Raw genomic sequence first — 23,986 nt, forward strand, 5'->3', positions numbered from 1 at the left:
GGCTAATCGGGAGGACCGGGAGAATTCCCAGTGGGCCGGTCCGTTTTTTGGCCGCGAGGGCCGGTGTCCCTAGTTCCAGAATCGGTTGCTCTCAGCAGTCACACTTTTTAAAAATTATTTATTTATTTACTTGACCACAGCCTTCTTATTCATTATTTTACTGCAGCTCTGCTCTTTTTATCTATTTTCTCGTAGCCTCGTCGTGAGCAGGATGCAGGTTAATGATGATATAACTAGATAAGTCACCATTAAACGTACAGCAGTTGTGGTACAGTGGTCAGTACGTTAGATTATGACGCGGCCAACCTGGGTTCGGTCCTTGTCTGAGTAACAATTTAGTTTTTTTTTTTTTTTCATTTTTATTGTTAAGACATAATACTGTAAGGGTTGTTGAACATTTGAAGTTCTAAAAGAGCTGTTTTCTCAAAAAAAAGACGCGATAGTGTAATTAGAAACTGAATTGGAAATAACCTTATTTTAATATAGTCAGTGGTGAACTGAGGTGGGCCGGTCTGAGGCTTGAAACTCCAGGGCTGAAAAAGAGTCCCACTCCGGCCCTGCCGTAATGGTTGGGTTTAGATTTGGGAAGGTGTAGACAATAATAACAATGATAGTTGGGTTTAGGGTTGTGGTCATAGACATCAATAATTGTGATGTACGCTATCTTGCCGACAACACAGTTTTGTCATGTCTCCATAACTGCAAGTTACACCTCTAGCGTACTAAAAGTTATGTCCCTGTCTTGGAGTCCGCAAACAGAGCCTACTCAATGAACCCGGGTGCGGACCAAGAGTGCTAGTGTGAAAGCACCCTTATGCCTAGTTCAGACTGCGTGATTTTAGCCCCGATTTTGGCTCGCCGACAGGTTGAGAAATCGCTGACAAATGCCTGAAATCACAGGCAAATCAGTGCTCGTGCACGTGAGTAACAATCACACAGTATGAACTATCAAAGACGATCAACTATCAAAGGCGATCTGAGAGAATCGCCCATGAGTCGCCGATGCCTGCGAGATAGATTGGCATGCTAAATATCTGGATTCAAATCATGCCGTGTGAATTGAGTTTTGACTAAAAATACCATCGGTGATCGCCTACAGCCAATGAGAGAGCGGCATTCACTTGTGTGTGCGTGTATACCTGCTGCAGGCCAGCGGGAGGCAGGGGGAGAAGTTTAAAGCGCTCTTTTTTGGTTTATTTGATCCCACGAAATGGAGGAAAAACTAGTGGAGGTTTGACAGGACTCAGGAGCAACCGTGTCTGTTTGACGTTTCATACAGAAATAAATTCATTTATTATCAATGTTGAGGAGAAATGGCTAATTCCCTTTAAACCCAGGTGAGCAAACATGTACATTTTCTACCCCATTAAAGACTTCTTTCTCATTATGTAGTTAATAACAAAAGATATACTACGTGTTTTTGGCTGTGAGACGTAGTTTGGACGAGGTTGTCGGCGATTCTTCCTATAGTAAAGTCATGCAATGTGAAAGCCCCTAGCGACGAAACGCTAGCCCAGATAGTCATGCAGTGTGAAAACATCTGTGACACGACTACTTTGAAAATCATGCAGTCTGAACTCGGCATTAGAGTGGAGTGGCTCAAGTGTGTCTTGAAGGGGGCGGGACTTGTCAGATACTATAGAGCATTTGATTGGTCAGATGATTAGATGAGAAACTAAAGTGAAATCGTTGAAAGAAATCCATTTAAGTGACAGCACGGTAGCGCAGTGGTTAGCACTTTCATCTCACAACAAGAAGGTTGCTGGTTCGAGCCAAGGCTGGGTCAGTTGGCATTTCTGTGAGGAGTTGCATGTTCTCCCCGTGTTCGCGACGGTTTCCTCTGGGTCATCCTTTTTTCTCCCCAAATCCGAAGACATGTGCTATAGGGGAATTGAATAAACCAAATTGGCTGTTGCGTATGAGTGTATGTTTGGATTTTTCCCAGTAATGGGTTGCAGCTGGAAGGGCATCCGTTGCCTTAAACAGACGCTTGATAAATTGGCGATTCATTCTGCTATGGCGACCCCTGATAAATAAGGGACTAAGCCAAAGGAGAATGAATGATTTCACAGGGACTTTAAAACATGTAGACGTAACAGCGTTGTTCTTATTTATCTCTTTATTTTGGTTAGTATATAAATTAGTACAGTATGTCACAACTGCATACGGGACAGGAAAAAATCCCAACAGAAAGCACGCAATCACTCAAACACGCATTCAAATGATACATGCATCCTCGTTCAAACACACTAACATGCGCACAACAGACCGACAGTGCTAAGAAACAACCCTACAGTCTGCTTTTGACTACCTGTTTGGATACGTATGCAAAAGAAGACTAATAATCACTCTTCAGATACCAGTCAAAACACTAGTCTATATGCAAGGCTTCGAAACACCACAAGACCTAGGTTCTCTACAATGCAAAGTATCTTCTACCAGATCCCCTAAAAATGAAACATGTATTCAGATGTGCACGAAGAAACTATTTGTGTGCTATGTACATGATATGTGCTTAAAATAATAGCTGTTTCTTAGCATTAAGAGAGTTTTGCTTTGCTTATCTATGCATAAATGTGTGATACGTTTTTAACATTGAAATATATGCTATTTCAATAGTAATCGATGCTGCGTGGAAATCTGCTTAAGCGTAAAATGTTTTCTCCAGCAGATTTTACAACTGGTTTAAATTAGATATAATTCTGTTTATCAACAAAATGTGGCTTCATTTTAACAAACTGTTGATGCTTCATGCATTACTGTCACTGAACAAGAACCTCTTTTGTGCAAAATGTTTAATTTCACCTCACCGACCTACAGAGTTTTGCTTGATTTTTAAGACTTTCATACATCGATATGCTATTGCCAACAGACAACAGCGCAAGTGTCAAAATGTGCGTCCCAAATCGCATACTTATGCACTATTCTATGGCATTTTTTAGTATAAATAGTGTAAGTAGTGCGTTCACACTGAAAACTTCAACCGTTAAACAGAAGTGTAGATTGTTGGACACATCACACACTCAACGGCCGCTGCTTTGCTCATGTAGCAGAAGGGGTGGAGCTTTCGGGCACTGGCGCTGGATTGGTAAAGTCTAGATCGGCCGGCCGGAAGTGCGATATGTACATTATTATGGCAGCAATTTTTATGACACAGTATAACAATAATTCATATTTTCACAGTACTGTGACGATTGGGTTTAGGGTTAAAAATGACAATGTCTTGGGTAATTTAATAGCATAAATAATACTTGGTACAACTACTGTTTTTACGTTACTGTGTCAGTTGGGTTTAGGGTTGGGGTGGGGGTAAACGTTAACAAAATCAATAAATGTGAAATTTAATAAATAATATAAATAATTTTCGTTAACTTCCAGCCGCAACCGTATCCGATCTACCAACAACCATTTGGATTACTTTTTTTATTTTGGATTGTGAAAGCAAACGGGAAACAATTTGAATTTCCGCTTGGTAAAAAAAAAAAAAAAACATTAGTGTTCCATTTGGGACGACACTACATTCATATACTATGCTGTTGAGTGTGGAGGTGTATAGTGTGCAATTTGGGACTCAGTTCCTGGAGGGCCGCGGCTCTGCACAGTTTTGTTTTAACCCTAATTAAACACACCTGATCAAACTAATTGAGTCCTTAAGGCTTGTTTGAAACCTACAGGTAATACCGCGGTCACCAGCACTGCGAAAAGGGGCGGGATTAAACAAGATGGTTAGTCTTTTTTTTTTTTTTTTAAAACAAGCGACTGGTCCATATTTTAAATGTCTGTCCAGAAAGGACATGTTTGATCTTCGATTGGTATCACGCAATTTCGCAGGATAAAGTTTACCAAGTTTGAACTTTTCAACACAGCGAACTGCAAAACTTGTATGAATGAAAGTCTATGGGGCAAAAAGTGCAGTGTGACCGGGGCTTGAGTTCCAACCCTAATTAAACACACCTGATCAAAATAATTGAGTCATTCAGGCTTGTTTGAAACCTACAGGTAAAGCCGTGGTCACACTAGAGTTTGAGCATGCCAAATTCTGTTGTACAGCGCTGCGAAAAGGGGCGGGATAAAACGATGATTAGACAATTTCTGTCCACAAAGGTCATGTATTATACTTACACAACCACGATTTCACATGTCTGAATGCACCAAGCTTGAATTTTTCAATGCAGTGAATAGCGAAACTTGACGCAGGAGGTTGCGTATCCGGTCTGCCGCAGTCGTATGCGTATAAATGGATGTTTATAGGGCAGTGTGACCAAGTATTTGGAACTGAACTGTGTAGGGTAGCGGCCCTCCAGGAACTGAGTTTGACACTCCTAGACTACAGACTAGACAAAATTCTGCTCAAAATGATTCCACGCGTTTGAAAAATGCAATGAGTTCCAAAACTGGTCAAACTAATTAGTAATGTTGACCAACAGAATGTAGCTTGATCTGATCTGCACTTCACACTTCGCTTCATATAGTCCTTTATTTTGTCTGCGTAATTTCAATCAGCAAAATATTTTGCAGAGGATTAAAAACTGTTTGCGTGAATTTGCTGTCTTGACCAACAAAACGTAGTCTCGGCCTCAGACGTCATGTCCACGGATTGTTGGCTTAGCGTCTGATGCAAAAGGCACAGAAAATTAGAAACGCTTCAAAAGGTTCAAAGTCACAATCAGATTTGATCGATTCTATGGGATTTTTCGTGGGATGTGTGTCACGTTTTAGCGGTTTATCAACAAAGCCAACTTGACCGCAAACATGAAATCAAACAAAGCTTTATTTTAAATTAGACTTTTTTTTTCTTTTTTTTGGTGAACTGTGCTTAAAATATCACTTGAATATTGATGGTATACAATGAACCGTTTTGTCTGTGAAAGTTTGCTCGATTTTTGTAAATGTGCCTCCACCTCAAGCCTGTTTTTGACAAGCTTATCATTATACTCAATCGTTTGACTGCTCTTGTGCACTAATAACACTGTAACTCACAGATGTCAAAGTCAATTCCTAGAGAGCCGCAGCTCTGCACAGTTTTGCTCCAACCCTAATCAAAACAGCTGATGCAACTAATCAAGATTCTTTTGAACACCTCGATCATTTGCGTCAGCTGTGTTTGATTAAGGTTGGAGCAAAACTGTGCAGAACTGCGGCTCTCCAGGAATTGACTTTGAATACCTATGATGTTGCTGCTTCCAAAATTGCACGACGGTTATACCAGTGCTTACAAACTCTGTTCCTGGATGGACACTAACAGTACATATTTTGGATAAGTCCCTTATCTGACCCATCAACCTAAACAGGTTTGAGTCTCTTCTAATGTTCTGATGAGTTGATTTAGAAGTGTTTGATTCGAAAGAGGTTAAAAATGTGTACTGCTGGTGTGCCTTTAGGAACAGAGTTGGGAAACACTGCATTATACAATATAACGAACATATAATGAAATAGAAAACGACCATTATAAAAGGAAGTTTTATATTCACCTTATTCTCCGCTGATGAGCGTCCGCTGCCATTTGAATCTTTTTGTCTCGCGACTTCCGGTCACATTCACTTCCATTCATTTTTTGACGTTAAAAACTGCTCGTTATGCTGCTTGATGTTGCAATTTGATATTTTCTTATTATATTATTCTACTTGGACTGTGTAGTCATGCAAACATTTGTTTGTAGAGCAAGTAGTTTGACCATTTTTTGCCATTTATTAGTCCTAGTAATTTCTCCCATAGGGGACTGAATCGGAAGTTCTAAGACAATCGCGAAAACAGGCGCACTTCCGCATTTTAGAATAAGGTCAATAGTATGATTGGATTTTCAGCATTCTGCCATTGTGACTATCAAATGACTCATCCACATCAATAGTGTTGCTTTACTCACATTCAAGAATTTTCAAATGTGGCATCATAGGACAGTATGGCATCCATCAGATGCGCACTACAAAATTTCGCCAGAAGCAGTATGGCATTCAGGTATTTCTCGCTAGCTGTTTTTCAAACTACTTGACTCACATACTGTTTTTCACATACTATATAGTAGGGACGTATGCAATTTCGGACGCAGCTTGTTTATTTTTTTATCTTCTGATGCATTCCAGAGACTATAATTGCCTTTAAACCTTCTCTCCTGCATCTGTCAAATCCCAAAACAAATGCTGCGTCTCTCATGGCAAAGTTTGATAGTGTCAGATTTGCAGGCATCTGTCTGCCTCGCTTCAGATCCCACCACAGATGGAGGTTTCCCTGCTGATTACATCACAGACTAGCAGCTCTCCTGCGAACGCAGACTGACATCTGGAGTCAAACGCTCATCTGACAGTCAGAAGATGATCAGACGTGTTAAATCGGCACGAGCAGAGAGAGATATGACAGACGGAAAAAGAAAGAGTGTGACGAAAGGGTTTAATTGAATAATAGAGCAATCTGAAGGAGAATCAAAATATGGATCTATCAGCTCAGCGTCTGCCCCGCATTTTGAGGGTCTTTGTGTCAGTTCAGTGCATGAGCTGCTATCACAACAGTGAAGAGGGACATCGAAGTGCATTGTGGCTGTGGTTTAATAATAATCTTCGTAGTTCTTAGGGTTCAGGCAGTAGAGAATGGCTCCGCCGAAGGAGAAGATGGTGGCTCCCCAGGCCAGACCGTACCCCCAGTTGAACTCGTGGTATATTCTCAAACTGATGGTCTCGATGAACTTGATGGGATACAGCACCAAACAGCAGGCCTGCAGGACCACTGTGAGAAACAGAAGAGCGCTGGCAATGAAATTTGTAATCATCAAAGAGACAAAAGTAGGTTAAGAACATTAAAAGTCTTGGAAATCCTCAATGGGCTTTGCAGCTTGATAAAGCTCTTGAGTGAGACCCGACTTCAAAGCGAATTAAAAATCCTCTCAAACCAAACGCGAACATGCTTGTTTCAGATACACCTTACATCTTTTCCCTGTGACGGAGAGCGGATGATTAATGAAGCGAGCGTGCGATGGAAGAAAATTTGTTAGGATGCAAATAATGCATCGGCTGTTTCCCGCTCCATTAGCCGCGGCAGTTGCGACAACATATTTTCGATTCAATAATACATGAAGCCTAATATAATGTGCATGGAGAACAGAAATGGGAAGCCAAGTCATTAATGTCTACAATGTTAGTGTATGTGTGTGCGTAGACAGTTGTGTCTGGTTCACCTGCAGCGAAGAGCATAATCGCGACCGGTCGGTAGAAGCGTCTCCTGGAACGAATGCAAACAGACACCAGGGCCACCAGGAAGGAGAGGAGGATAAGAAACGCTCCACCCAACAGCAAAGCCAATGTGGCGATCTGCCAGTCTGCATTAAATCAATAAAGGAAAAAACACAGATGGGGGATCAGTCTCCTATCCTATTACACTGCATGCACTGTATTCATATTATATTAATGCACCAGATCAGAGCAGAATAAAAGCTCATTGCATATATACCTCGTTTATGCACTGAAGACGGCTAAAAATGGCTTGTTTCAAATACAAGAGTATGTAATGCATTTGGAACACACTGAATAAAGTATCAAATGTTCTTTTTATTCATTGTAAATGCAAGTGAAACCGCAAGCAGTATTTCAGAATTCTGAATTTCCCTTTTTGTTTCATGAAAGTTCATTTTTGCATTGCATATTATTGAACTTTAAGAGTTGGCAATCATTTTTTCTCATATTATTTATACAATATCTTTGTTGAAGGTGCTGTATGTAAGTTTTTAACTCATCCAAAGCATAAAAATACCATAATATGTTTGCAGATTTGAAACATGCTAAGTGAGCATTCTTGTTTATCTGATAAACAATGCTAAAGTTTGATATTCTGCTTTGAAAAATGTGCGTTATGTGTCTTTTTTTGGTCGCCAGCACCCATGCAACCTCCAGTGGACAGTAGCAGACTCCAAAATGAGACACAGATTCATAGTTCCACATAAGGTGGTTATTAATTAGCAAATAATATAAATACTATGAATGTAAAAAAATTGGTGAGCAGGTTACAGTGTAACCATGTCTTCTAACATTACGCTATGTGACGAGATTTGTGGTGATAAGCAAAATTTGGTTGTTTACACCAGGTGAAACACAACAAAAATTTCAATACAGCCCTTCAGATGCACACAATAGTGCGCTTACTGCACTCCAACGAAATGGTACAATTTATAATCTAATACATATTAAACCTCTTTACAACTATTAAATGTTCAAGAATCACTGATATGTGTTGGCTTGTACGGAGTTACAGTTCTAAAGTTCAATTTCCAATGGTTTATTTTATTTTCAAGATCTAAGGTGAACTCATATTATTCGCATTTAACACTTAATAAAGCACATGAGGTGTACCTGAGGTTATCATTGTCAGTTTTTGTTGTTTAGCAAAAATATAAGCCGTATCTAAAATATAAATTTCAGGTGTTGGATGGAACAAAAACTTTTAATATGGAAAGATTTAAATCAGCCTTTCGGCACGACTGTCAGGCACACTGCTATTGAAGTCGTCAATCTGGCAACCTGCTATTGCATGTGTTTTGAACCTGGTGTGTAATACCTAGTGCAACCAGTGGGTGTCAAACTTACATACTGCACCTTTAACCTGTCGATACACTACATGGGTCTAAAGAGACCTGTCTAAGTTCATTTTTTCTATATATATTTTATAGCTTGTGCATCAAAGGGTTAATATTTGTTACAAAATTTATATTCAACAAATTTATTAATAACTGTGAGCCAAATCGACTGTTGATATGAAACAATTCAAAATGCTTAAATGTGTTACAGAACATTTGATCCTTTTACTTTAACTGTGGTTAATTATTGTTCAACTTGAAACCAATAACAGTTTTATGTATTTTCATTATTGTTTTAAAAAAAGTGAATGAGAGATACACTGAAATATCAATCACGATAACTGAGTTAATAATTAATCATTACATCATTAATAACAAATAATTAATCTACTATTGGTGTATCCAAAAATTTTTGTTTAAATTAATGAGAGATAAATAATAACAATCCAGTTTCCCGCCAGAGGAAGTGACATTACATGGAGCAAGTCACATGCTATCTCTATCAGTGCTTTAGTCTTTTTACAACTGATGTAACTAAGTTGAGCAAAATATAGAGACATACACAAAATGTATATTTTTTTATTACTAAAATGACAAGTAATTCAGAAAACTTACGTCTCATGCAAACGTTTCTTTTATATTAAGGAGACTTTCAGTAGAGTAAACAAAAAAAAATGTAAATAAGAAGCTGAATGTATGATTCAGGAGGTGGAGAAAGTCAAAAATAGCTTTTGTGGAAGTCTTTAAGGTAATCTTTTTTTAAGAAAATAATGTCCCTAGATAAACATATACATACACATAATATACAAGCATTATAGGCAGAGATAACTTAATATGATTTGTTGCTATTCAAGACATTTTCATTAGACTTTGTTTTAAAAATAAAGATTTATCAAGGAGATGCAAAAATGTACTCGTAATACTAGAATCACCTAGTTTTTTTTCTCCAAAGATGAACAAATTTTGACGCAAGTACATAATAGAATATTACCTTCTTTCCATTTTACCTTTTTAAATCCTTTATAAGTATTTTTATTGTTGATTCATATTAACCAAGGCAGTAAACAAATCTTATCAAGTGAAACCTTTAAACAGTTAAAGAATGACTAAATAAATACATTTATTTTAGTGAACTATTCCTTTTAAGAAACCGTCAATGCACATGCCCTCAGAACAGCTGACACACAAACTCATTTCTTGGGTTTGCGTATTTGAAAGAATGAACCTCTAAGGGCAGCAGAAAGCTTATCGACAACTCTGCTGGGCTAAATGGGGCATCGCATAATGTATTCCTCCCTCCCTTTCTCTCTCCTTCAGTCCCTCTTGTTTCTGCCTTTCATTCAAGCACTCTGAGACACTCAGCTAGAGTAGAGCCCAGAAATAGCACTGAATCCTCTGTGGAGCGCAGGACAGAGGGAGGGGGCAAGCAGTAAAGAGTCGCCTGAAACACTACGCCTGCTTCCATATCTGGACACCTGACAGTAAATGTGTGGAATCTCACATGCACTTCAGAACTCCTGACCATTCTCATTAGGTAGGCAGAGGAAAAATAGGTTATGAGTAGACGGTCTCTGAGGAGTGACTTGCAAAGTCTCTTTAGCTATGTTGGCTGAGGTAATATTTACTCATTCAATGAGTAATGTATAATTAGGCATCATTTTAATATTTTGGAGACAATGTTAATAATTGTTTTGCATTTTTCATTTGTCAGCTAAACACAGAGCCGAAAGACAATCTGACTTTCCAGCAACTCAGTAATAATGCGGCTAGTGAAAGATTCAGGGCTCTATCATACACCCAGAGCAATAAGGCGCAAGACATGTTTGGCGCGATTTGTTGCTATTTTCAGACCAGCGCAGCCCTAATTTTTTGAATAGCAAATACAATTGTACCACTTTGTGGACTCATGGGTGTACTGCTCTGAAAAGTAGGCGTTTTAAAGTGCATTGTTTGTGCGTTGCTATTTTGAGGAACTGAAATAGACTACGCCATTGACCAACTAAAAGCTGCTCTAAAAGTCCATTGCAGAGTGCGTTAGTTATGCACCTGTGTGGGTCCAAATGCATACACATTGCTTAATATACACAGGATGAACAGCAATACAGAAATATCTTTACATATAAAAACAAACTTAAGGATTAAAATGTTACAAAATATATTATTTTCTATGTAGATATAAAAACCATTACCACTACCTAAATAATACCTAGCAGTATTATTTATTATTTGCATTTATTATATAATAAATATTAGATTTATTATATTTGTTTTGATAAACAACAAGTATAGATTTCTCCATCTGTCGGGTTTAGGAAACATATGCATCACCATTTGGGGCACAAGAGTAGGACGTGTTTGGATATAACTCAGTTTTTTGACCAGACTACTTATTGTGGATGGATGTCTTCAGTGATGTGTGTGCAACACCGTTTCCCAGTGTTGCTAACTTAGTGACTTTTCAGACCACCCTAGCGACAAATTTTCCAAAAAGCGACTAGCAACAAATCTAGCGACTTTGTGTTACTGGAGATTTTATGGACTGTCATATATTAGTGACAGTTTTGAAACTTTATTACTTTATTACGTTTATTACGTCTGGGAGATTACTGCAAATTCACTACACATCTATATTGATATACTGTACTCAAACAGCAATAAATTTAGTTAAATTGACATGCTGTTTGCATAAAGTGAAGTGCAACTATAAATAGCCCTTTATTAACCATAGGCTGTTAAACAAACAGAAAAGGTAGAACATGATGATGTCAGAAATATGCAAATTGACGTATGATGTAATCTAGCGACTTTTAGTGACTTTTCAGACAGAGGTTAGTGCCTTTTCATTGAAAATAGTTAGCAACAGTGCCGTTTCCTTATCTACAGAACAAATAAAGTAAAGAGTAAAAGTAATATAAAGAGAAAGTAAAGAGGCAGAATGGAGGAGGCTTGTTCTTTATCCTCGTGCTGCAGATGGTTTGTTTAATTTTTTTCTCGCTAGTGAAGCGTTTGATTTTTCTACTTACAAAGTCACCATTTTAATAGCAAATGCGCCACAGCACGACTCAACTGACTCTTATGCTGCGTTCACACCAGACGCGGAAGAAGCGTCAAGCGCGAGTGATTTACATCTTAAGTCAATGCAAAGATGCGAAGAGAGATCCTATGGCACAAATGAAATGGCACAAGTTGTGCGTTTTGCGTGATTGACATGCTTAACGAATGTTTCGGGTGAAATGCTAAAGTTCGTAAATTTGAACGTCAGCGGACATTCGCGTTGCGTTAACTAATCAGGAGCTTTCTCTTGTAAGGGTGTACTTATGTCGTAGCGCCTGTTGTTGGTGTCTCGAGGGGAAATCCTACTGCCGACATCGAACAAGACTTGGCTCAGATGGAAGCACAGCTGAAAGCCTCCATCATCCAGGTTAAGTTTCTGGAGGACTTTATGAACTCACAAAGCTGGGTGCACCTCCAACGAACCAACGCTGTTTTTTAGCCTTCATAAAGCACATTAACACAGTTATTCTCTCAATAAAATCCATGTTAGCCATTTAGCAATGAAGCTAGAGTCCCCGAGCAGACAGAAGCCCGGCCCATGATGTGAATACGCATCTACTGTGAGGTGAATTTGACGAGCGAATGAAGCGGATTTGACGCGCAAATGACGTGTGTGAACACAGCATTAAAGGGAGTGGGGGATAGGACTGATTGGCTTAATGAACGTTATGCGCAAAACACACTTATAACCCATTAAGAAAATAAGCACAACCCTGTTAGGCTCTGCACCGCGGCAGAGCGATTTTTCCATCCTTAAAATAGCAAACATGGATTTTGACATGCACTTTAGACTTTGCCCCTAGATCGTAAAAATAGAGCCCCCAGTGTTTTTGAAAAAAACAGTGAATTATTTAATGATCTGAATATGATGAGAGTCGCATTCTGATAACTACCAAAAATCTTTTAAATTAAATGGCTTGATGGGTCAGTAGATGTGTCTCCACACCAGTTTAAATACAAAACGGAAACTTGGCATTTACAAGATTTTTTTTTTTTAATCAGGTCAAAATACAAGCATCCAGACCACTCAGAGTATTACATTTATTATGCAAGTTATCAAACTTTTATGCATTTGTATCAAATAATGAATGAATCAGTTTTTGTGAATGAATCTGCTTAGTAAATGATTCAGTGTCTTGCTTATGAGAATCCGTGCTTATTTTCAAATAATGAATCTGTGTATGATTTATTGACTCACTCATATGGAGAGTCATTCGTTTTGACTCAGTAATTAATCAGTGTAAGAAAAAAAGGTGAAGTGAACGATTTAATGATTCATAATAATTTTAATGATTCAAGTGATTCGTACATCTCCACATGTTTTAAACCTGAATAAATTAGTGTTTTTACTTGACTCAGTTAATGATTCTAATGTAGTGACAATCACTTGTTGAAAGTCATGAATGAATTGGCTAGGTGTATATTTAGTCAATGATCCACTTAAAAAGTATAGTCACTTGTTTAAAAAAAATGTTATTTAATAACTATTAAGTAAAGTACTAATAAGTAAATTAGTGTTTGTGAATAAATTAGCTGAGTAAATAATTCAGTGACTCACTCTTCAGGAAACCATCCGTTTAGACGCATGAATGAATTGTGTTGAAATAATTATTTAATGACTCGCTCATAAAGTTGTTTTGCTCCTGAATGAATGAGTGTTTTCGAACGAACTGTCAAATAATGAATTAATTAGATTTTGTAAACAAATCTGCTGAGTAAATGATTCAATGACCCACTTACAAGTGTAGATGCTTGATTTTAAATAATAAATATGTGTATGTGAACAAATTAAGTGAATGATTCAATGACTCACTCACTATGAACAGTTATTTATTTTGACTTATGAGTGAATCAATGTAAGCAAATTATTTGAGTTACTACTAATCATAAACTGAACGAATCAGTGTTTTTACTCAACTTAGTCAATGACAATGGTGAGTCACTTGTTGCAGTTCATGAATGAATCAATGCTTGTCAATATATCAGCTAGGTAAATTATTGATTATTAATAAATCCGTATTCGTGAGCACATTAGCTGAGTGAATGATTCATAGACTCACTCATTAGAGCAGTCATGTGTTTTGACTTATAAATGAATCATTTTGAGTGAATCAGTTGAATGAGAGATTTAATGACTCACTCATAAAGATAGACGCTTGTTTTGTTCCTAAATGAATAGGTGTTTTTGAATGTATTGTTCAGTGACTCACTCTAAAGACATTTGCTGCAGCTACTGGTATATTAATGCAACATGCAAAATACTCTATTTTACAATATGTCTGCCAAAACAAGAGCAAATTTTAAAGGTTTCATCCGTTTTGTACTATTCAGTGACATAATAATCTTGCAACACCATGCATCACAAATAAAAACATCTTTGCACTGTTACAGAAGTTACACTAACAAGAACATTAATGCTGGTCGTTAATAACAAAGTGTTTTTAAGATTTTAAATTGCTCTGAAATATTAGATTTTAGGACTGCACAACATATCGTTTCAGCATCGATATCGCAATGTGTGCATCCGCAGTAATCACATCACTGGATCTGCAATGTCAAGTATAGATTATTGTTGACCAGGAGCTTGTAGATTAATGGCGATATTGTGGATTTAAAGTATATTAATTGCATTTGTTTGCATTTTTTTCTGTTAAACACATGGTAAAAAAGTGATTTGTTGACTTTACTCAAAAAAAATAATTAATTAAAATCATTGCCTTATAATTATTATATAATTATTACGCACAAACAAACTGTCTGTGTAATTCAAATTTAAGTTGATGGGTTTACCGATTTTTAAAGTAAAATCAATGTTACTTTTAAAGCAACAGGTTTACTCATTTATTTAAAGTAACTAATCACTTTTTACAGTTACAAAGACTAATAAAATCACATTTTTATAGTGTCATTTTACATTAGATTTGTAAATATACGTGTCCAACCTTCATTTAGACTTACCAAACAAAAATAAACCACTTTATTCCTCTCATTTGTTTGTTTTCCCATCCTAAAAAATTGAGTTTAATGTTAATTTAAATATTTATGTAGATGCACTCACCTATAAAATCACCCCAAATGTTCTGAAATAGTGAATTCTTCACAAAAGAAAAGTTATTCAGTCCAAAGTCAGGGGTGGAAAGAGTAATAAAATATTCTACTCAAGTAAAAGTATAAGTAAAATTTACTTAAGTAAAAGTAAAGCTACATGTCTATAAATCTGCTCAAGAAAAAGTAAAAATTAACTCATTAAAAATGTACTCAACTCATGAGTAAAGAGTCTCTATTTCTCAAAAGGCATAAGAGGATACAAATCTTCAATTAGTTGTTTTTATGGAACTTTAAAAATTTAAGACAAAAAATTATATACTTATTTAAAATATTTCACAGATTAGCCTATTTAACACTTTAAACAAATTGACAAATTCTAATGCAACGTCTATGTTAGCTAACTTGTGCAAAGACAATTTTGCTTTAAGTCCCTGTTAATATCTAATCCTGGTGCTAACGAACATTAGCAATGTTACGAACACGATCAAATATTTGTTTGGGCCCAAACTAAAAAAACAAAAACTAATTTAAAACCGTTTAGCATTGTTTTTTTCTGAAGTTGCACCCTAGTTTGATCATGTACAAATGTCATTCTAGCTATATCGTATACATTTTATTATAAAGGCCTACATCATGCTGACAATCAACAACAAAAATTATGATATAACAGGCGATTGTCCACATAAAGCTTAAGAAGCATACAGTTCTTTATAATATACATATATATATAATAAAGAGTTGCAGGTTAAGGAAACATGAGATGAAGTTGGCATAGGCCTTGGTGCAATTGAAAATTAAAATTATTAAATAATAAATAAAATAATTAAAATAAAATAGAAGGATAGATGGGTAACTAGAACAGACAGATAGATTTATCTGCACATGCCGCCGATCAGGTGCGATGCGCGGCGCACGCGCTGCTTTAGCTTTTCTTGTGTATGCGATGGGAAAGAAGTCTCCCCGCATCCATTGTGGTCTGGATTATATCATGTGCACTGCTTTATTTCCGCATAATAATGATCTTTATAAATCTAACTCCAGCAGTAAATAGACTATTTTACCCGCAGAATATTTCAAATGCTGCTGCTGCAATGACATGATTTCCGAGCGCGATTTTCTTATTTTTCGTTGGATTGCTTTATACATTTATTTTTTTTTACTCTGATAGAAACGGATATGATTTAAAATGTAGCAAAGAGCAATACTTTAGGCAAATCATATTTAAGTCAAAATTAAATTACAGATTTTAAACACTACACTAAAAAGTATAAATTATCAAAAAAAACTAGAAAAAAAAAGTACAGTAACGTGAGTAAATGTAATTTGTTACTTTTCACCTCTCAATTTGGTAAAATAGATTTCATATCGCAATGTATAACGCAGAAAAACAAAATATGTATGTTAATATGTATGTATTTTTTTCCAATATCGTGCAGCCCTATTAGATATTACTAAAAAAATTGTTACAAACACCAAACTACTGCATGTCCTCCTATACCATTTTCACATTTTGCAATGACTTGCTTTAGGAAGTTATAAAAATAGCAGAAATGACTTTACACATTGTTACAAAGAAACAAAACACTACAATAGCGTTTTTGTGCAGTCGTCTTATAATAAATGATTCAATTACTGAACCCGAGAAAGGACTCACAACATTTCATAAGACCTCGATACTTGTTTGTTTAAACAAACCCATAAATGCGCTGGATCCTGTCGCAGGGTTTTGTTATTGCAGAGCGATATCTGTAAATAGAAGCATTTTCATCAGCCTGGGAAAATGATCTATAATTTTCTCAGCCAGAAAATCATCATTTCTAGTACTAAATCATGTCAAAACATCATTTTCAGTGATGGCTGAGAGCAGCTATGGGCTACTTCAGCTCCATTCTGCCGTACTATAGTTTCGAACATAAACAAAGCCTTTAAAGGTTTATGATTCAACCTTATAAGTACGTCTGTCAGCGCAGGAAGTTGAAGAGAGACATGAAAACAGAACCCCTAACACTTCAACCTCTATGGATAGCCACCAAAAGCCTGCGAATCGTCAACAAACATGTCTTTCCCCCATCTGAGAAAAAATTTCGACTTTATGTAACCTTGAGCTCCATGTCTGAGGGGTTTCCAGAAGAATGGAGCTTATCCAAAATCCCCTACAGGACTACAGATGGAAATGAGGAGATGAGATAAAAATCAAAACATTCATTACTATAATCTGTTTTTCGGCAAGCGAGTGCCTCTTGGCTAGTTCTTTCAATCTGATACCATGATGAGGGGGGAAAATAAGAACTCCAATGTCAAAGACGAGCGACTGAATTCCGCCAATAAGACTCAATGTCTCCACATTCCTCGCTGTCCGCAGATGGGAAAACAGTGTGCGACGCGGACTCCACATTCAACCGCTGCTTCCTCTCCAGTCGAGCATAACATCAGCACAAAAAGACTCACACACTTTCGCCACATTCCTCTTGTTTACGATTATCTTTCCCCAAGAGCTTTCACAACCTCGGATTTAGGGTGGATGTGTGCGTGTAAAACGGGAGTGTTGTTTATGTTAGCATATCTGTGTTGTTCAATGGACACAGATAAACTTTAAAACCATGCCCTGGACTCAATATAGACGCCGGTACTCGAGTCAGCCGGTAATTGCCAAGCTAATGAGATTGAGTTTAATGCACAGGGCATGACACACGGAGGAAATGGAGTGACTGATTACAAAAAAAGCCCCCAGATCAATAATGCGCTGCCGAGGGAAGCCATTCACCAAGGCCTCTGCCTTGGTATTTTGACTAGAGCTTCATGACTTTATATGGAGTCAAACTGGGCTTTTTAAAGGAGTCCAGAACCAAACACATTGTGAATGGAAAGCAGGCATAAAATAACATCTTAAATCTTAACTACTTCAGGCCATCCGAGACCGCGCCGTAAAAATGTGCCAACGAATACCTCAAGACCAACATATGAAAATGGATTTCCAAGTAAAGCTATGCTCGCAAAAGCAAGCCTCCATGCATGCCAAGAGGGAAGTTTCTGTTTCAAAGCAAAATGACATTTCTAGAATGCAGCACTTGTTTCCTTGGTAACTAATCTGTCCACATTAGGGCCTCAAGGGAGCTCTCCTCTCAAACTTAACCTCACTCCTTTTGGCCGGTGAGGAGACTTTAACAAAGGCTCATTTTGTGGACAACAAAAGCAGAATGAAACCCCAGCTGGACCGCCGATTCCATCACACGTTCCCACATCATCCAAAAGCCCTTCCACCAAAGCAAGCTGTGAATAAAATACAGCGTCCTGTTAAATGTTCAGGATCGATATCAATTAATTAATGAAGCGTTCTTCACAAACACTGCCTCAGTAATGAGATTAATCCTGGCTGGAAAGAGTCTTGTCTGCTGAAAACAGAATGAATTCAGGCTTGATTTCCCCCAAAACCATTGGCACAAGCTGTTTCCTTTAAACTAGCCAGGACTTATTTTTAAGTATTTGCTAACGAATAAACCCAAGTGTAACTAGTAGCCTATATCTTTTAACTTTGTAGTATTTATAAAATATATTAATTTAACTATTAGAAACAAGCTGTTCCAATGTTGACTAGTTTATTCGTTTGTTAATTTGTATTAAACTAGCCTAATTACATGCGAAATACACAACAACAAATATGTAAGCTAGCTAAATCTGGGACAGACACTCGTTACTATCAGGTATTCGCATTTACTAAAGTATTAATGCTGAAACAGACAAATAACATTAAAATGCTTTGTTTCATTGATTCAAATCCGATAGAATATCGTAAACACGAATTTTTGACTATTGTTGACAATTTTATAGAATTGTTGTCTCATTATATAGAAAGAGCTGGTTAAGCACGACCTCAACAATGAGTGATAATAATGATGCGCCAGGGAGCGAAGGGCCCCTTTTGTTATCATCTCATAAATTAAATATGCCCCTCCAGGGCCACGTTACAGCTCACTAACTTAAAAAAAAGACTGCGCCCTTTTTTTGTTTTCCCTGCATCCTAAAATATGCATGAACAGCTCATCTTGTCTGAACGTTGTTTACAGCAAAGTTACAAAAGTAACGGGTCTCACCGGTCCCCAGTGTGCTGTTGCACCGCCAGGTCGCGGAGGCAGCGGGCTTCGAGCACGACTTCCACAGGGACAGGTGGTACTGGTCATCGGCGGTGACCCACGCCGGACTCAGCACGGCCCCGACATCCAGGCACAGCGCGAGGAAAACACACACCAGACCCACCAACTTCAGGGGCGTCAACGCCGACACGCGCACTTCCTCTGCTCCGCTCACGGATGAGGCCATGTCGGCTGGATGCCCTGGGCTGATGCTGCGCTGCGTCTCGGAGAGGAAAAAGAGGACTATCCGCACACTTTGGATCCGTATTCGCGATCAGTGTTTTGGAGATTGTGGAACAGCTGCGCGAGAGGGACGCTGTAACAGCTGCCCTCGCGCTCCTATGAACGCGACTGCACTGCACATTATTGAAAAATCTCTGCTGCACCTGCAGGGTCCTAGTGCCTCGCCGGAGCTCCCTTTCACAAAACCCTGAAGTATGATTCACGGTCAGTTATCGAGTCAATAGTTCAGTGACGCACCGAACAAGAACCGAGACTTATATGAACATGTTTGACCCAAAATATGGTGATTTAGAGGGCTGGATTCAACACATTTTGTAATCTTTTTATACACAAACAGAGCTAGGCTATATTTTACCATTTGATATTTTTCTTGTTAAATTTTGCTAATTGAATCTCTTAATAAGTTTCTTAAAACTCAGGCCATTCACAATGTGATGGTTGATAACGTTTTATGGGTAGCCTATGTAGTGGTGGAAACAATTAGTGAACTTCTGTGATGGTTGTAGCCTGTGTTGTTCAGCAGTCAATGGACACTTGCACTTTCATAGTAAAAAAAACAGCCTACAGGCTAATAAAATAAAAAACACAAATGTTTCCTGATTATTATGCCCATGAAAAAAATATATTGATTTATAGTTAATACTTTAGTGTTTTTGAACTATACCACAGTAAAGTGTATTACATTTACAACAGTGTTAGTGAATATATTGTTTTATATTGAACTGATAAACTGTAATAACTACTGTATTATAGATATACTACAGTAAACAACTGTCGTGTACCTCAGTGTAATACCATATAGTTGTAGAAAACTACAGATTGGGTCATTTATTTTAGCATTCATTGATTTTCGTTTCGGCTTAGTTCCTTTATTAATCAGGGGCCACCACAGCAGAAGAGCCGCCAACTTATCCAGCATATGTTTTACTCAGTGGATGCCATTCCAGCCGCAACTCAACACTGGAAAACGGCCACCCACTCTTGCATTCACACACATATGTAACCCTGCCGGTCCTATGCCACCCAACCCGCTCAGAGCTGGTATTGAACTGGCGACCTTCCGCATAAGAGTCAGTTGCTCTAGCAAGGAGGCTAAAGACCATGACCTATAGCTTCTATCGCTAGAGCATCTTTAGAGGTTAGAGGAGTGAGGTTTACCTGCACAGCACGTACTAGCTGGCCTCCGTTACACATACACTTTGGCCAATTTAGCTAACTTAATTCACCTATACCGCATGTCTTTGAACCTGTGAGAGAAACCGGAGCACCTGGAGGAAACCCATACGAACACAGGGAGAACATGAAAATATATATGAAAATATAAATGAAATTTTTTCATATAATCAATCCTATATGAAGCAAAATAACCAGTCTATCTTTAACATGAATAACTAGATCGTTCATTCAGTCATTTTCTTGTCTGCTTAGTCCCTTTAGTAATCTTTGGTCGCCACAGCGAAATGAACTGCCAACTTATCCAGCATAAGTTTTTACTGGAAAATTAATTACTACATTATTACCATTAATTGTCATGTTCTCTAGCCTTTTTTGCTGCACCTTGTTATGCTAGTATGTATAAGCTGAAAACTTAAAATAATAATATTTCTTTACATTTATATAGCGTGTTTCTGGACACTCAAAGCACTTTACACAGTGAGGGGAATCTCCTTATCCACCACCAGTGTGCAGCATCCACCTGGATGACATGACCATATTGCACCAGACCGAACACATCATCCAAGGTTTAACATCTCATCCAAAAGACAGTGCTCACTGAGCAGTAAAGTGTCCCATTCACTATACTGGGGCGTTAGGCTGCACACAGACAGCAGGTTGAGCATCCCCTGCTGGCCTCACTAACTTCTGGCACCAACCTAGTTTTCCCATGTGGTCTCCCATTCAGGTACTAACCAGGCTCAGCCTTGCTTAGCTTCAGTGAGTGACCATGTGAGAATTAAAAAGAGCAAGCTGCCAGCTTTATCATACAACTTTGATGATATATAATAGTAAAATAAAGATAACTTTACACAGAAAAAGAATCACTGAATCATTTTCTTAAGATCAGTTCTGTTCAAAAGTATCGATTCCTCAATATGAGCCAGACATTCGATCGCTGCCCCTCAACTGGCGTGGCATGTAGCCTATTTCTCTCACACTATTTTCCCTCATTTGTTTATTCTCTCTATTCAGCTATCTTTTGAGCTGTCACTGTTCTGCACATTTTAGCAATCTGTCTTTTTTCAGAAAGATAATGAAACATTTCTTTCTAATAATTAGAATATGAAACACTTTCCAGACTCTAAGATTAGCATACTTGCAACATACTTTAGTGCTGGATTGCATGTAAAAGATATGAATGCTATCCTAACAATTTGTGGGGTGGAAAAAAAACATTTAACCAGAAGATGTTACAAAATGCATCCAAAAACTCTTCATTTTAAAATATATTTCATTTTCTCTAAAGAAATAAGAGAAAAAAAACATGACTCAGTATCATCCTTCATACAATTACTGAGTTGTAAAACATTGTTGTCAAAAAAAAGGTTATGATCAACATGAGCATTCAGCCTGAAAAGCTGTACATTGTTCATGAGCTATTAAGTCTGACAACAAAAGACACTTGGAATTTCACCACATAATCAACAGCTTGGCCTTGCCTCATGCAGAAAAAGATAAAACCCTAAATACATCTTTTGTTCTGTTCTCAAGATTTGCACGCACAAAGGAAAATAATATTCTTCCTTTGCTCCACTGTGCATAACACAGGAAGATTAAACATTGAATTCTCGTTCTCCTTTCCAGTTTATCATGAATAAGCTTTTCATTTGGGAAGGATTGAAAAATCATTCATTTTGAGACAAATTGAAGATGGTTGCTTAAGTCATAAAATACTGCTTGCTTTGAGAGTGAAGAACATATTCAGAATGTTACAGACTGGCAGTCTCAAGGTGACTGATGGCTTGTTTTTTTTCCCTGCAGAGACATGATCACCTCTTTCTACTCATCTATTCAGGTCAATTTGATTTTTTTTATTATCAAGGGTTTTGTGAAGAAGAGACAGGAATAATGGAGACTGAAATGTATGATTGAGACTGTGTGTGTGTGTGTGTGTGTGGCATTTATTTACTATATGTTGAAAAATTAGTTATTATTATTATTATTGGGCGCAGTAGATAGTGCTGTCGCCTCACAGCAAGGTCGCTGGGTCGCTGGTTCGAACCTCGGCTCAGTTGGCGTTTCTGTGTGGAGTTTGCATGTTCTTCCTGCCTTCGCGTGGGTTTCCTCCAGGTGCTCCAGTTTCCCCCACAGTCCAAAGACATGTGGTACAGGTGATGTGGATAGGCTAAATTGTCCGTAGTGTATGAGTGTGTGTGTGGATGTTTCCCAGAGATGGGTTGCAGCTGGAAGGGCATCCGCTGCGTAAAAACTTGCTGGATAAGTTGGCGGTTCATTCCGCTGAGGTGACCCCAGATTAATAAAGGGACTAAGCGGACAAGAAAATGAATGAGCTATTATTGTTGTTGTAATTGTTGTTGTTGTTGTTGTCAGTGTTATTATTACTGTTGTCCCTTTTTCTTTTTACTGTCATTATTACGATCATTAACATTACTTTAATTGTTGACACTCTTCACCACTGATTGGTCTCTTTCTATCTATGTTTTATTTATATCTATGTTATTTTCTTCATTTATTGACTGTTAAATATGTTGTGTATGTATATGTATCTTTTTTTCTTTCTTTCTCTTATGTATGTACTCTGCGGCCTTGTGCAACTCATGTGTCCCTCCAGTGCCATTATTCAGCCATATCCCACTGCTACTTAAGTGATATTGCTTATTTATAAGTTTTTTTAATCACTTACTTATTTTTTCAAAATCCAGCATTCACCTCAAATACAACAAATGTACACATTGTAGTTTCACTAGTTAATATCTGATGTTTACACTGAATGTAAAAGCATGTTTGAGGACATCAGGGCAAATGTGCTTTCTAGCAAACTCTTGGAGCATCATTGATTACCGATTGTAATCCAAGAGAAGAAAAGAGAACGCTAGAGCCCTCTAAATAGTCATTATTCAAGATAATAGTGAACAAGACACAAATTGAGTTTGTGAGTCCTTGTTGATTAATATACACGTCAAAGAAAAGAAGCAGCTTTACTGTGTTGCGCCAAACACATTTGAGTCGAATTATTTGTCTTTTCTTGCCTTTTTCTTTTAGAATGTCAAAGCTGAAACTGTTTGTTTTAGTTATTCATAAAATGCAGGTCGACAGTTATGGCCATTTTTAATAGTCCAAACAAACTGACAAAAAAGCAAACAAAAAATAAAACATGTAGCAGAACTAAATACACTGAAAAAAATATTCAAGGATGATTATTTACTAATTTTTTGAAGTTAAGTGGTTGGAAGCAAAAAAAAAAAAGTTGAACGTGCTAAATATTTTTTTTTTGTTTAAATTCAGGGTGGCACGGTGGCGCAGTGGGGGTAGCACAATCACCTCACAGCAAAAAATGACTGGTTCGTGCCCAATCTAGGTCAGTTGGCATTTCTGTATGGAGTTTGCATGTTCTCCTGTGTTTGTATGGGTTTCCTCTGCGTGCTCCGGTTTCCCCCACAGTCCAAAAACATGTGGTATAGGTGAATTGGGTAAGCTGAATTGATGTGTGTAAATGAGTGTGTGTGTGTGTGTGTGTTTCCCAGTGATGTATTGCAGCTGGAAGGTTGGTTGCATCCGCTACGTAAAAAAATATGCTGGATGAGTTGGCGGTTCATTCCGCTGTGGTGACCCCAAATTAATAAAGGGACTAAACTAAAAATAAAATAAACAAATGACCGAATGAATGTTTAAATTCAACAAATATAAATAGTTTATAATAATTTTGCAAACATCATTTTTAGCTTAAAATTTTGTTAAATTAATTAGTTTACGCATTATATACATTATTATTACA

The 23,986-nt window shown here is 37.6% G+C and overlaps 1 protein-coding gene across 1 annotated transcript; it reads right to left on the reverse strand.

The window, feature by feature from the left end:
- Window positions 1–2,104: 2,104 nt before the first annotated feature.
- On the reverse strand, window positions 2,105–19,199 carry tmem47 (transmembrane protein 47). Its single transcript, NM_214763.2, has 3 exons — window positions 18,751–19,199; window positions 7,166–7,306; window positions 2,105–6,717 (listed from the first exon to the last, which is right to left on the reverse strand). The coding sequence occupies exons 1-3, from the start codon at window positions 18,974–18,976 to the stop codon at window positions 6,539–6,541; spliced, it is 546 nt and encodes a 181-aa protein (NP_999928.1). The 5' UTR covers window positions 18,977–19,199; the 3' UTR covers window positions 2,105–6,538.
- Between the last annotated feature and the right edge of the window lie 4,787 nt (window positions 19,200–23,986).

The sequence above is a fragment of the Danio rerio genome, chromosome 8 (genome assembly GCF_049306965.1).
Source record: "Danio rerio strain Tuebingen ecotype United States chromosome 8, GRCz12tu, whole genome shotgun sequence".
NCBI lineage: Eukaryota > Metazoa > Chordata > Actinopteri > Cypriniformes > Danionidae > Danio > Danio rerio.